This window comes from Saccostrea cucullata, unplaced genomic scaffold, assembly GCF_032062105.1.
Source record: "Saccostrea cucullata isolate Sc308-1 unplaced genomic scaffold, CSIRO_AGI_Scuc_v1 ctg93, whole genome shotgun sequence".
NCBI lineage: Eukaryota > Metazoa > Mollusca > Bivalvia > Ostreida > Ostreidae > Saccostrea > Saccostrea cuccullata.
The window spans coordinates 215,823-231,308 of record NW_026935164.1 but is presented as its reverse complement, the minus strand read 5'-3'; the positions used below and the strand labels follow the sequence as shown (position 1 = coordinate 231,308).

Genomic DNA, 15,486 nt, shown 5'->3' with positions numbered 1-15,486 from the left:
CACAATTTTTGGGTTTTATCAACTTTTTCTGCCTGATCTAGCGAGCTTCTGGCACCCCAGGTGATGATATATTTGAGAGGGCCTCTGAGGAGACATTACTCCTGTATATTTTTAATTGTATTGAATAAAATATCTCTTTTTAATGCACACAAATAAAGTTTTAAAATCATATACACGGAGAGATAACCTTAAGAACAATTCATGGAAAAACTTGTGTAAAAGTGTAACATTTTCAATATATTCCATACTGTCATATTTTAAGTAAAGCTATAGAAAATCAAAGCACAAAATTGGAAAATCATAAATTTCCTTTTGAAGTTAAGAAAAATACATTTAAGAATTGAAGAAACTAAATAAAATTATTTCAAATTTAAAATGTAATTTTACTTGACCTTTCGATAAAACTTTTGACTTTGATTTCCTATTGTAAAAATTAATCATACGTATATTTTGCTGAAGTTTTTTTTTGCTGGACTTGTTTTGATTTACTGTATTAGGGCCTAGAAATTCAATGGAATGTGGAACATTAGTACTGTATCTAAACCTTTCAAAAATTGTTGTTTAACATCAAGCTCGAGATTTTTTCACTCAAATGGAGACTCCACCAATTGTCGGTGGAGAGCTGCAAATTTTACCAGTACTCGGAACTCATTGGCCAATGAGCAGTGAAGGATCTTTTACGTGCCAGCATCTACTGCAACACGGGATCTCAGTTTACAAGATCTCCTCAGAAGGAACTCCTTACTCCACGACTCCAGGACAGACGCCTTAATGCCACTTGCTCCACGCTGGCGTAAAACCCGGTAATTTAATGTATTTTTATGAGTTGATAAAACCAGAGTCGCCAGTATTTTATTTTGAACTTAACAAAAAACAAAAACAAAACAAAACAGAAAAATGCGGGGGGGGGGGGGGTTGATCTTCGATAAATGAAATCAAATCGGCAAAGAGTAATACTTGTCTGCAGTGTTTCATCTTGAAAAAAATATTTTTTCACGTTTTTTAAAATACAATTTCATTTTTGTTGTCCTTTTTTAATATGTGTTGTGTAAAAAAAGTAAAACAAGATTTTATATTTAGTCTCGTTTCTGAACTTCCCTTTAAATTATTGTATGTTGTGAAAAATATTTAAATCTTTTATGACGTTCTGTTAAATTTGCAAAGCACAGGAGTGCAATATGTAAAATGTGTCCAAACATAAAAGTTCGCTTTTTACAGGTAAATTAGGTCACAGCTCAATATAGAACATGCCTCTGACGCACATTTTTAAGGTAAACATATGAACAAGGCTACCTGAAATGTTCAATGTACTTCTTGTGTATTCGTCTGAGTTTTCCGACATGGACATGAATCTAAAGAAGTAATTAAATATACATGTATAGCATATTTTCCCCCCAGTTTTCAAATTCTGAATGCCTGATCTCCTTATAACACATGATGTGCTTCACTGTCTTTTTTAAAAAAAGAAAAAAACCTATAAGCTATACGTTTATTTTTTTGTTAGTTGTTTAATGCCTCTTCAAAAATATTTCTCCAATGTGGAGATGCCACCACTTGCTGTTGGGGGGTGTAACTACACCTATACTTGGCACCTAGGGCCATTGATCATTGAGAGAGCTTTTTCGTGCCAGCACCTACTGCGACACGGGGCCTCTTCTTTACCCGAAAGACCAATTTCCATATCCCGCTTTGGATTCGACCCCAGTCACCCCACAGCACGAGGATCAACTCCTTACTCAGCGACTCTTGAACAGACGATTTAAAGACTTTTCCTTTATTAAAAAGTACTCAAACTCAAAGAAAAAAACATTTGTATTGTCATTGATAAAAGTTACTTTCACTCGTAAACGACATAAGAAAAAATGCGGAATTTGCTCTAATATAAAATATGCTAACATAAGTGTGCTGTTACACATGGAGGTTACCGTACAATATTCAAGCTCAACATTACAGATCAGGAGCAGCCATGTAGGTGTGAGGTTTCCCTACCGACCAGTCACACCCGCCATATTGTGCTTGCCATGATAGTGAAAAACACCGGAGGAATTCGTGGACAATTCAGTGTGTAAGTAATGGTCTAGCAATCACTATGATAAAAAGTCAATCAGCTTTCGACGAAGTGATAAATTATATTTTCTGACATGGTCAATTGGTCATTGGAACGACCATAGAACTTGCAAATGATAACTTTGAAGGAGACTGATGATATTCTTTGTTTCATCAACTTTTTTGATAATGTTTTATCTCGTTTTAGAAATTGTTCGTACGTTAGAGAAGTTAGCGGTTGAAAAGTTCAAGTCATTAAGATTATCATAAACTTTCGTGTTAAAATATCCATTAACGTCTTTTTTCTAGTAAAATATTAAAATATGACAAATCGTTGGTATCTTTATTTCAAGCTCTAAGAGAAATAAGTTGACAACTATTGTTAAATGAGATTACGTCATCGTTATTTAAATATCGAGTTGAAGGCCACAGCAAGTAATTACTTCTTCACATGTTAAGATTTTGAATACAAAAAAATAAGAACAGGACAGAATTGTTACCTTTGGAATTTCGACAGAATATTGGAAGATATGGGTGCCACATACACTTAGATATTCTCAATTAGAAACACCAACATCTTTTTAATACCAACAACAGAGTTCAAGTTTGTACGATCAGAATTGTATAAAATGTTGAAAAATCGAATGTTTTGATGTTATAATTTTGATAAATGTTATGATTCAAAAATTATTGCAGAAGTAAAATCAGGAAGATTTATGTTTTTAATCGTTAAACTTAAGTCTCCGGTGAATATCTAGTTAGAGTTTTAATACTTCATCTATTACTTGTACAGTGTACATGTATATTACGTGTTTCCAGGATTTACACTTACAAGAAGTGCAAAAGATGAGTTTTTCAAACTTATCGTTATGTGGGTTTACACGTTGATATCGTTATATGTATATGGCTAGTATTAAAGGTCTTCATCTTGGAAGAGGTGAAATACCACTGTCTCAAAGTCTGATATCGAGTGATGCGGAAATTATTATGCATTTTTGGAAGAGGATGAGGTTTCTATGTAATTTGGACAATCTCTGTTGTATAGCAGTAATTAAACCACATCAGAAATTACGCAACTTACAGGAATAAAATAATTAAAAACCGGTAACCGATCCAAAGCATAATTTATTAGCATAACTTTCACCTCAATAATTTTAAAAAGTCTATTTGTAGGCATGATTTAAGTTTTATTTTTTTTTGTAAATAAATTTCTTATTTGTACGTATTTATTTAACAAGTCAGTTGAAAGATTACCCCTTATATATATATATAAATAAAACAATAACATGTTAGAAACTACCAAAAGGCATACAAGCTAACAATGCAAAAACAGATACACTATAGTCTTATATAGTACTGGAAGCATATTGTGTTTAAATTTAAAGACAAACGGACAAAACTAAAAAAAGAACAGAAAACTTAATAAATGTGCATAGAATACAGAATGAAGGAAATTGTTATAAATCGACAAACGAACTGTTTTCTATGTTACATATCATGGATATTTATGTCAGTGTATATTAATGTCAGTGTATTATTTATCATAGCATGAGAAGCATGATTGCATGACCAAAGTTATTATTTTTAAACAATAATTACATTTTAACATAGAAAATAGTTCGTTTGTCGTATTCAACAATTTCATGCAAAACGATAAGAAGTTAACAAAAAATAAAGGGCGTCAAATGACAGAAGAAGTTTACTGGGTATATATGCGTAAATTTGGGAGGCAAAGCGTAGACAACACATATACTTTACAATGGTTTACTGAGTGTATATGCGTAAATTCTGTAGATAATACGTATAGCTTACGTAGATTGTATATGTATGTACTCCTCGTTTGTTTTGATTTTAATTTCATAAAGGAGGCGACGCGCAACCCAGTTTTTAACCTGTGTGGGTTAGTTGCATTAATTAGAATATTTACTAATTGTTGAAAATTAATTACAGATCACGCTTTGAATAGGCAGTTACCTGTACATCCCGAGGCAATACTCTTTTGTCAAAACCTTAAAAGTTCATTAAACACTTTTTCTCATTATTTTTAATATCTGAATAGTGCCCTTTAAATATCCTACCATTAAAAAGAAGGCAGTATTATAATCTGTTAAAATTCCCTGCATTCATAACAGCATCTTCCTACCCTAATTTTTGTAGAGATCTTGTTTTTTTTTATTCAAGGACACAATAAACAAAACCACTAAAATAAATCAGATTAAGAAAATAAAGCTGGTGTGCAGTTATCTGCCACAATAATTTCAGATGCACCTGCCAGCATTTTTAAGAAATGCACACCAATTTCAAAAATATTACAAGAATGTCATTGCTCCATTAATAATGTGCTAAAGATTCTTCATGCAGAAATATGACTGAAAACGTTGTAACGGTGGTGATTTTCCGTAATCTCGAATAAAAGGTTATTTATCAGAGAATTACATGTATCAGCATCGAATAGTTTTTGCCTGGTAAACAAAGTACAAACATGTAATGTTGCCCTATTGAAGTAAAGATGTGCTTATCCACCTAATGGCACTCGTTCTAAAGCATCTTATTATCTAGAAGAAAGACCAATAAATTCCTTTAAGCATAATGAAAAAATGATCAAAACACACGTTTTCCCTTTTTAGTGTAAGCAAAGCCTTCTTCATGTCGCACAAATTAAAAAAAAAAGTTCCTTTTTCGCAAACGTCACATCTGACCTTCAATTAAGGCAAGCAAATCAGAAAAAAGGACAAATGTCCGTGTAACCAATACATTTTCAAAGGAAAAATTTTCCATATCTCAAAATTTAAAGAACTTTATTACATATTAATTGGTGACTAAACTATATAATTCCTGTGGTGCAATATAGGAACATTTCGTATAAATTACTCACTTAGTGTACCAGTAATGAGTTTGAATCATAGTTTCACCCGCAAGGAGATAGCGGAATGAATCCATAGAACTCGAGGAAACATAAAATCCGATTCTCTCATCACGATGCGGTTAAGAGTAGCATGTTTTAATCGTATCATGTTTTAATCGTATCATGTTTATTTTCTTGAAAAAAATTAATACCCAACATATTCCAGAAAAGAATTAAAGTGGTTTTAAATATTTTCAGTTTTATATTTTTCGTCAATTTTTTTTTCTATTGGAATAGAGTTTGAAAAAATATGTATAGCTGATGCATCTTAATATGGTTACACTATAAGTGTCAGACAAGATATTACGTTAATGAAATCGACACCAGTGTTTGTAATTATCATAAGCGTGCGGCTGACACACAATATAGTGAAATATATAAACAGATCATTGGTTCCAGTTCACGCACTTGGTCATATCATCAAAAATCCCACCTTTCAATATTTTTTATTCAACTCAGAGGTGATAGGTTAACTTCCGGAAACATTAATTATAATCCCAGAGCTTCCCGCGCGCAAAATCCCCTGTGTTATGTCACAGTAGGTATATATATCCACCAAAACCGGGTGAAAAATATGAAACAAATATTCAATACGAACCTTCAAGGACTTGGCTGATTACGTTATAGGTTGTTGTTAAAGAGAAGAGCGGGCTAAAACGACATATTTTAGATAAGGTGAATTTAAATCAACATGGAGCGCACAGTAAAATACCTACTTGTGGTTATCTTTGCTTCACTGGTAAGTTATTGTACTATATGTGATTAACAAATATTTGTTAGAAGCCTGTGGTGATTATTTATGCTTATATTCTCATGCATTTGAGTTTTTCTTTAATGATAAATAAGTTTCTCTGGTGATTAAAGCAATGGGTATAAAAAGTATAAGGGTGTCAACAAATATGTCTGAGAACTGGTTATGTCAATACTATTATGATAATAGATGTTCTACCGACTGAATGAAATAACGAACTTCATTATATTTGGTGTTTAAATAGCCTCGATTGCTGCAATTAAAATGACACGATTCATTTTCAAAAGTATGTTTTTGTATTCTTCAGGCAATGGGAGATGGCCTAATTTCAGGTATGTATAATTATACCAAATCTATGATTCACTTAAAAAATGATTTTCACAAATTTGACGATTTGACATGAATGAAATACTATGACAACAAAATTTTATTCAATTTTTTTTCCACTTTCGATTTCAATGTAAAAAGCGATAAGGTAGTCTATAAAACTGTTATTCAAACAAACATAACAGGTGAACGTTGGCTACCGTATATTGTTTTCACATACTAGTACATATTACTCGTCACACACACACACACACACACACACACACACACACACACTCACTAACAATGCCTTTGCAAATAAGCATGTTTTTATCTTTACAAACTTTCTCAAATTTTTTAAGGGGGGGGGGTGTTAAAATATTTCAAGACTCTAGAAAAATAACTTCCAGTCTAGACAACGCTGATCAAAAATCTTATTAACAAACTTAATATTTTCTTTAATTTTGCTATTTGGTACTTTATTCATTATAAGTACGTATATCAATTGAAAAACTATCTAAGCGAAGAACTTTACACGATGTTGTTGAACATTAAATTGCAAGGTGTGGGTTTTACCAGGATATACATGTAAGACATCAATGGATTTCTATAAGGGCAATAAAGATGTCCAAAAGTTTCGCTGCTCAACTTCCATGTCATAAAATTAAAACGCATTAGCTAAACAGTTAGAATATTAGTATATGGAGGAAGGAAATTGAGATTTTTTTGCTAACTGTATAATTCATAAAACTTCCTGTTGAACCTTTATTGGTAGGCAGGACACAACAGGTTAAATACAATTTTTTGTGTTTATTTAATACAATCATTTTTATTCGTTTTTAAGCGCAGAAAATCCATATAAAGCAAATGTGTTATTTAGGGTTCATCAGTAATTATGCAAAAATTTTTGAGAACTAAAATAGTACTGTTTAAACCAGAACTTTTTTGAGCTGTAATAATGTAATTCAACAAACATGGTGTATAATAAGATATACAATCAGTATTAGAAGAAACAGATTGGCTTATCTTTATAAACTGAATTTATTATTTGAAATGTTTTAGATACAAGTATTACATACTGTAGTACTAGTATGTAATTTTTTGGGGTCTATAATATTAAAACGACATTAAGAGGGGAAGGGGGTGTTGAAAAACCCTATTCCAGTTTAGGATGATATTATTAACATTGCATGCATATATTCAAATTGTATTTTGCAGGAAATGTTTGTAACAAAAAGATGGCGGATATTGTCTTCCTGATGGATTCGTCTTTTAGTGTTTGGGAGCAGGACTTCAAAATGCAACTTCAGTTTGTTACAAGTGTAGTTGACAATTTCGAAATTGGAAACGACAGTGTTCAAGTTGGTGTCTTATCATACAGCAGTGAAATAAAAACAAACTTCTTTTTGAATGAGTATAAAGAAAAAGAAAACATGAAGGATGCTGTTGGAAAAATAGAGTATTTAGGCGTGGCTGGGACGGATACAGCTGGGGCATTGAAATATGCACGAGAAGTTATGTTTCACAAAAAACATGGCGGAAGGGCAAAGGCCTCCAAAATTCTGATACTAATAACCGACGGAATGTCTCAGAACTCCAACGAAACTGTGAAACAGGCAGCTATTACGAAAAAATCTGGGATCAATATACTGACTGTCGCTGTCGGTGCACCTATGATGCAGGAACTTGAGATGGTTGCAAGCAACCCCGCCACAGATTTTGTCTTTAATGTCACCGACTTCAACTCTTTACCCAGTATTGTGAACTCACTTGCAACAACAACATGTTTAGGTATACATTAAGATTTTCAATTAAAAGAAATAGTGTATAAGGAAGAAATAGATAGATATATATAATGGCAAAAACCTTTGTTAACGCTTATATTATTTTATACTCACAGTTCCAGATATTCCACGGGATGAAGAATCAACAACAAAAAGTTCAGAGATCGAGGAAAAAATTAAAAAATGTAAGAGAATTTGGAGTGCTTAAAGAGAAATTATACTTATTGACAATTCAATAAACACAAACAAGCCTTCAGTGGCAAATTTATTAAAAAATATCTCCACGCAAAAGAATAAAAAAAAAAAACCCAGAAGCCAGTGAGTAACGATTCTTGAAAAAATGCTTAGTACATGATTCACAACAGTGTGTCACTCAAGTCATTTAGGTTTAAACAGAAAATATTAAAGTAGTTTTAAATTTGTTTTGAAATGATTCTTCTATAAAATTGTGCAATTCATGGGGTAAAAGTTAAGACTTGCAAAAAGTCTAATTTGGCTTGCTTATTTCGTCCACCAAAGGAGATATCAAGTATCTGTTTGCATCTCATGAATCATCAAATATCTCTTCATTACAGATTGTGGGAACAAGCCGTCAGACATTCTCTTTGTAGTCGATAGTTCTAGCAGTATCTGGCCTCTCCATTTTCAGGATATATTAAAATTCATACAAAAAGTGATCGGTCTCTTTGACGTCAGCGACGACAAGAACAGGATTGGGATTATCATATACTCTGATGACGTCACTCCAGTGCTTCATCTTGACAACCAACTCAATTCAAACGAACTGAAAAAGAGGGTATCAAACATTCAACAACTGAAAGGAGGCACGGAAACAGGGAACGCACTTAAGTATGCAAGAGAAAACGAATTTAAAGGGAAATACGAGAGAAAAACTGCAGCAAAGAAAGTGATCATATTACTCACTGATGGACAATCTATCAAACCTAAGGACACGTTGGAAGAAGCAAAACAGCTAAAGAATGAAAATATTACTGTTTTTGCTATAGGCATCGGAAACAGAACGGATAAAAATGAATTAAAAGCAATTGCAACCAGTCCTCGCCATCAGTACAATTTACAGGATTACAACGCACTCTCGACTATAAAAAACATGCTGGTTGTTAAAACTTGTACGGGTAAGTAATGTGTATAAATGGACTTCTGCTTGATAAAGGTGTCTATTTTATAAACATGTAACCAACATGTAATTTTCTTCTTTTACAGTTCACTTTCAAATTCAGGATTCTACCATTGAAGACAACACAGGAAATGAAGGTAACAGAATAAATCTTGTAAAATAGTTTTTATCAGAAGAACATTTTCTTTTTTTGAATTTTATTATACATCTACCATGCTATTTTTCAGAATGCTGGGATAGTGCTAGGAATGTTATGTTTGTTTTTGATTCTCCTGCCATTGGAGCTCACAAAACCAAAATAATTCGCAAAGCTGTTACCGAAATGTTCAAACTTATGCAAATAGGTTCCAACAAGACAAAGGCAGGAATCTTATCGCATTACTGTCCAACTAGTTTAGACACAAGTTTAGAAGAATTCCAGAACGAGCAAACTTTCCTACTTGGTTTGAAGCGTCATCCAAATGATGGTTTAAGGAGACTGCTAAGAATACTTCGGACACGAGGTTTTCCACAGAAAGATGACAAGCCTGTCAAAAATGTTGGAATTATTTTCGTAGATAGAGAAGAACACGATTCACATGGCATCATCGAAGAAGCGCGGCGAACAGCGTTGAACAGCAGACTTTTTGTAATTACCATAGGTAATCGCGTGCCATCGCATACTGTAGAATCTCTGTGCAGTGATTTTAAGCATCGATGTGTTTTCCACGTTCCTCAATACAACTCATTGATTCAGTACGTTCCAGACATTATGGACATGGTTTGCTATTCCTGAACTTGTCGATGAATTTGTTTATAAATTTATTCATAATATTTTATATTTTTTCCCAGCTTTAATTACTAGCCTTAACTATTTATATTCATACTGCAACTACCTCTTCTTTTACACGAATGTTTTATGATAAGTAAAACTATTTGTGCATCATATATCTTCTATGCAACAGGACGAACAGTTTTAAAAAATTGATTATTCTAACAGCTTTGTCTAGTCAAACACCAGCATATAGTCCAAAAAGAAACGTTTCCCTATATCCATACGGTTTCCGTCCAGCTGTAGTTATTGGTGATATGGCAAATGATTTTTATTCATGTTAGATTGCAATCTTCTTTTCTTCATTATGCATGAACCATCTATACAGTGTACAAATAATGTATTTATCCTGTGGTGCTATGTACGTGTAACATATCAAGTATTTCATTATTGTAAATGCCATTGTAAATGCCATTGCATTGCATGTTTTTCATTTCGTTTCCCAATCAAATCTCAGTATTGTAAATCCAATAATTACTATGAGTTTTTTTAAAAAAAATATATTTATATTTTTCAATTTTTTATACTATTGATGATTTTTGCATAAAATTTAACTTTTGTTTTCATATAACTGTTCCATATTTATCGTTTTTTTCTCATTTGTTAATAAATAACACGCAACAGCAATCATTTTTACTTCAATCAGTCAATTAGATTTAGTTGTGTGTGGTTTTGTGCTATGAGAATGAAATTGGTTGAGTGTGGCAAAGTTTATCTAATTAAACGTTAAGTTTATCAAGGCGGGACCTATGTCGTTCTACGTCAAAGCAGCATTATTTGACGTCACAAAAGAGACGTTTTTTTTCTGTTGACTTTTGCAACTGTGATATATAATTATAGGCATTCTTAAAATAATTAATAACGTACACAATTTACAAAAAAGAAAATTTATACATCATTAATATCAGTTTTATTTGGTTTATGGAGTTTATTAATATTAGAGCTCTTCTTTTGATTGATAATTCATAGCAATTTTAGTTGTGAAAAAATACCTCGATAATATGCTGATATAAGTGCAAAAAGAGAAGATAAAATTCAGCAAAGAAAGCGTCTCTTAAGGTCAGACGAGACGTTCCCCAAAAATCTGTTTTGTATATCTTTGTAATGTATGAAAAATATTCAAAATTTTAATAACATTCTGATTTCTAAACCAGTTTCTAAACGTTTTTAAAAAATCCAAACACTTAAACATTTGAAATTGGAAAATTATTTTTCTTCCCCAAAGGATTATATAAGAAAAACTATGTTTAATTTTTATTTTTGTTAAACATGTACATGTTTCAGTAGTAATATTTTAATGACAAACTCTTAGAAAAATTTATCTATTATTAAAGAACGTCTCGTCTGTCCTTAAATCAGGAAAAAATGTTTAATTTTATGTTTACCATTAATTGTATTTTCTCGATAAAACTAAGAAATTTTTTTAATAAATATACTTGTACCTTTACTTACTTATTGATTAGTACATGTAGATTTAATTGTATAAAGTCATTCCTTAGTTCTAAGAGGTGTTGGTTGTTGACGGGGAAGGGGGGGGGGCAGGATGATTGGAATTAAGAAAAAAGATTTAATCAGTGTAAATTGTTACCAATCAAAACAAAATACTTGTTTTCCGCAGAATAGTTTTATATTCAGATGTTTGTCAGTGCTTACTTACCTTTGTCTTAGTGCAGAAAGGTCAATATGACACAATAGTGCGAAAATAAAAAAATTTCAGATTTCTCGTTTATTTTGTCTAAAAGGTTTACTTTTTTCTTTATTAAAATAAAGAGATAATTCATTTCTTCAAAAATATATGAATTACATTTTCACACAAATATTTTTTAAGATATTACCTATTATGCATGTCAAAATTGTTATAAATATGACAAGAAAAATGGGGTGATACTTACATTGTGCTCCGATATAATTTTTTTATGTGAGATGAATTACTATGAATTTCCCTTCATTTTAAAGATACAAGTCAAATAGTTTAAATACATGTTGAAATTGAATGTGATTCAAAATTGACATTTTTTGTTCTATTTAGCGCATTTTGGGGTAGAAAAATAATGTCTGAAAATGATCTAATTTTAGCATTTCACACTGTTTTTGCACGTGCTCCTGTGTAAAAATTAGCAAATAAAGGTATAATAAAGGCAAGAGGCAAGGAAAGAAATTTTAAAGTCTTGAAAATTTCACACGAAGACTTTTTAGACATAGCCCCCCCCCTTTAAATTCTTAGCTAGTGTGATTAGAATGCAGTGTCGAATGTTCTGGTCACCTGTTGACCAGCGTCCGTCTATAACCTTTTTACTTTACGACTTCTTTACAACCGCATTGTTAGTTGTAACCAATATTTTGGGAAAAAAAAACTTATGGTTAACGGAGAACAAATTTGATCAAATGGAGGGCTAAACAACCATCTAATCTAAGGGGAAATAATCAGGATACAGGCAAAAAGGGCAGGTTTATTAAAACATTGAAAAGACCAATGTATAAAATTGAAGGCTTAAATTTATGGCATTGGGGGCCAGGGTAAAAAGAGGCTACAAAAGGGGACTAAAGCTGTACATAGGGATATAAGGGAAAATGATCAAATCTCTTCTCCTTAAGAGCAATTAAACAAAAAACATATATAATGCCCCGAAACATAGTTTAAAGCCGCTTAATCCGAAACAGGCACATTTTATCTTACACAATAAAAGTACGTCATTATATAGAATATATATATAAATAAATTATAAGATTGGTTTTATAGTTTATTACAATAATCCTTACAAGGAAAACATAGATCAAAAACCTTATTGACAAACAGAAGTTCCGGACGGGAAGTTAAGATCTGTTGTGAAGTCACCTTTGAAAAAAATAAATTTATCGGCTATATCTAATTATGAGGATAATTCAAACCCGAGTAGTTTCTCCATTAGTAGATGCCTAAGTAGTAATATATCTTTTAAAAAATTAAGAAATTAATTGCATATAATCCATAGTAATTTTTATATTAATATATTTAAAGGAAAATCAGGATATTTTAAAAGACTTTTATTAAAGGAAGTTTAGTAACGAAGGCTAAAATATTGTCCGTGTACATGTATAAGTACTTTGTTGTGAAAAAATGCTCGGGTTTGTTCTTCTTGAGATATAAGCGATAAATTTAATTTTTCGAAGGTGATTTCACGCGATATCAACATAAGTTTATTTTTTAAAAGAAAAAGACTTTGGGGATATAATTTGAGAAAAGTTGAAACAATTTATGGACAATTATTTTTCAAGCAGAGAAACGAATATATTTTTTCGCGATTAGAATCGGACCAAGCGGCTTTAATGAAAAAAATTGTTCGAATGATTACCCCTAGGGTCAATGTAGAGGACCAAGTTATATATACTGGTATTGATTGGAGTATGTAGAAAATGTCTTTATAATTTCTTTACAAGAATTGGGTAGAAGTCGGGTTTCTTTGATGGGTCATTGTAAATAACTATGTTTTTGATCCTTCCTAAGTAGTTTGCTTGGGAAGGGGGGGGGGGGCAATGGTTATGCTGGCAGATGGATGGTTTAGATAGTTTCTAACAAAATTGCCTCGATTCGGGCTTTTGCTATTCCTTCAGATACTCAACTATCATACTGTGTCTCTCAATTGACTCGATAAGTGTTGCTCTACATACGAGCTATTTCTTAAACGAGGGAAACTATTGACAAACAAGTTGATGAACCAAGAATATCAAAAGTGTAGTTTAAAGTAATAATAGGTTGATACAATGACCTTGATAGCAATTACAATTTACCATTAAGGCAAATACTGATTGTTCAACCATCATTTACACACTGTATTGGCTACGTATATTTCCTGTTTCCCGATCATTACAAAGAGCACACGGCGAGTGTGATTGGTCGGCAGGGAATGCTCACTTTTCTATGGCACCTGATGTTTTAGAGGTCCGTGTTTGCTCTCTTTCTTATTTGTTTTGTCTCAATTTTCCTTTTTTACATTACACATTTCAGTTTCAAATCCTTATGACAACTATAGTACTAGTATTCAATAAGAACACAGACGATTTATGAGAATGTATGTTTGATTTGCCTCATAAAGCTCAGATTTTGGCAGTACGATAATGAGTATGCAAGTTTTAACTCTTCTTACTTAATCACAACAATTGCGTTGTGAATGCTAAAATATTAAATGTAGCAGTAAATGTATGGAACTCTAGAAGTAAATATAACAGTCTGGCGATTTTTACATTTTAAGGGTCCTCCACACACATACAGCTTATGTTCTCATATTATTGAGCATTACTTTTAACAAGCATATCAACCTTTAAAAACTGACCAGGGATAAAAATGTAATTTATACGGAATTTTTAAAATAATAATTTCACAAGTTTCAAAATATTTTTCCCAAGGCGTTTTCATTCGTAGGACCAAAAATTTTGTCTTACCCTATCGTATATTTTTATGCTCACAGAATAACCATAAAAAATTAATTTTAGCGATCAACAATTTTTTTTGAGAAATTCATTTGATTTATAAAAAATAAATAAAACTCATTTTCACTCAAATACATCTAGAGAAAAATCAAGGAAGACTCATTTTGTATAGAAGAGACATCAATAAATAAGATTACACCAAAAAATTGAATTAAAATTAAATGCACTAAATGCAGAAAAAATATTTTCAAAATCATTGGTATCAAAGTTCCTTTTTGGAGTTATCTTTCCTGTTGCCCGGGACTCAAAAACTTTGGCAAGTCTCCGCAATAGTTACTGGCTACTGAACTAGACAGAGATACATGTAAAAGAGGAAAACTAGAAACGCACACTATTTTATTAATATTTATAAACACAATAAGATGATGTATTATTGAAACGCACAAGTTAGTGTGCAAAAATCTCAACTTTCAACATAGACTCTGTTGACGATAATCATGTCAGTGGGTTGATTAGCCTGAAAGTATAAAATACCTTTAAACTTGTTCAATTGTTGTCGACAAAAAATGTAACAGAGCTATGTAAACTGGGAAAATATCTTTATAAATGTACAAAATTAAGAGCAGATGTAAATTGAATTGATATTACGACTTTATCCTCACTACTACTATTACCAAACTTATATTATTGTGCTTTTTCTGCTTTATGAATTTAGAATGAATAGTTTGTAAAATTTTTCTATGATCCTGCTTTACTTAATGTTCAAATGATATTGAAATGTTATACATATACTGTACAACTGATTTATGTAAATACGTTAAACCTATGAACTGTATGGTTCTTGGTAATAAACAATACAATACAATACAATGTGTTCATTGTTATGGGTGTCGTACTTTCTCTTTCGAAGACTCTCTTACAAGCGGTTTCCAGGCAATTCGCCGATGTAAAATCGAAGTCAAACCGGAAGTTAAAGTATTTTTTCTCTATGTACGTCACAAGTCACATGGTGTGGAGGACCCTTAATGCTTTGTTACTTTTTTATTTTTGAAAAAAAATGTCTTTGAAGTATTGCTTAGTAATAAAAAATAATTTACTTTTTTATTTTTGAAAAAAATGTCTTTGAAGTATTGCTTAGTAATAAAAAATAATTAAATTAATCTTTTTCCCTCGACCTTCCCTTTTTAAGTAAAACAACAGACATAATTGAAGGTGATACCTATGGAGATAACGAACAGTATTCAAGATCAAAAGTCCATAAACAATACAAAATAGGAGTAGAGCAAACACGGGCCTCCAAAACATCGGAGGTGGGATCAGGTGCCATGGAGGAGTGAA

The 15,486-nt window shown here is 31.8% G+C and overlaps 1 protein-coding gene across 1 annotated transcript; it reads left to right on the top strand.

The window, feature by feature from the left end:
• The first annotated feature begins 5,397 nt into the window (after nucleotides 1-5,397).
• Nucleotides 5,398-10,680, top strand: LOC134242051 (cartilage matrix protein-like). The gene is made up of 7 exons (XM_062724067.1): nucleotides 5,398-5,690; nucleotides 6,010-6,034; nucleotides 7,227-7,799; nucleotides 7,909-7,977; nucleotides 8,368-8,928; nucleotides 9,017-9,067; nucleotides 9,158-10,680. Exons 1-7 carry the CDS (start codon nucleotides 5,643-5,645, stop codon nucleotides 9,703-9,705), a joined length of 1,875 nt encoding a protein of 624 aa, XP_062580051.1. The 5' UTR covers nucleotides 5,398-5,642; the 3' UTR covers nucleotides 9,706-10,680.
• Nucleotides 10,681-15,486: the final 4,806 nt, after the last annotated feature.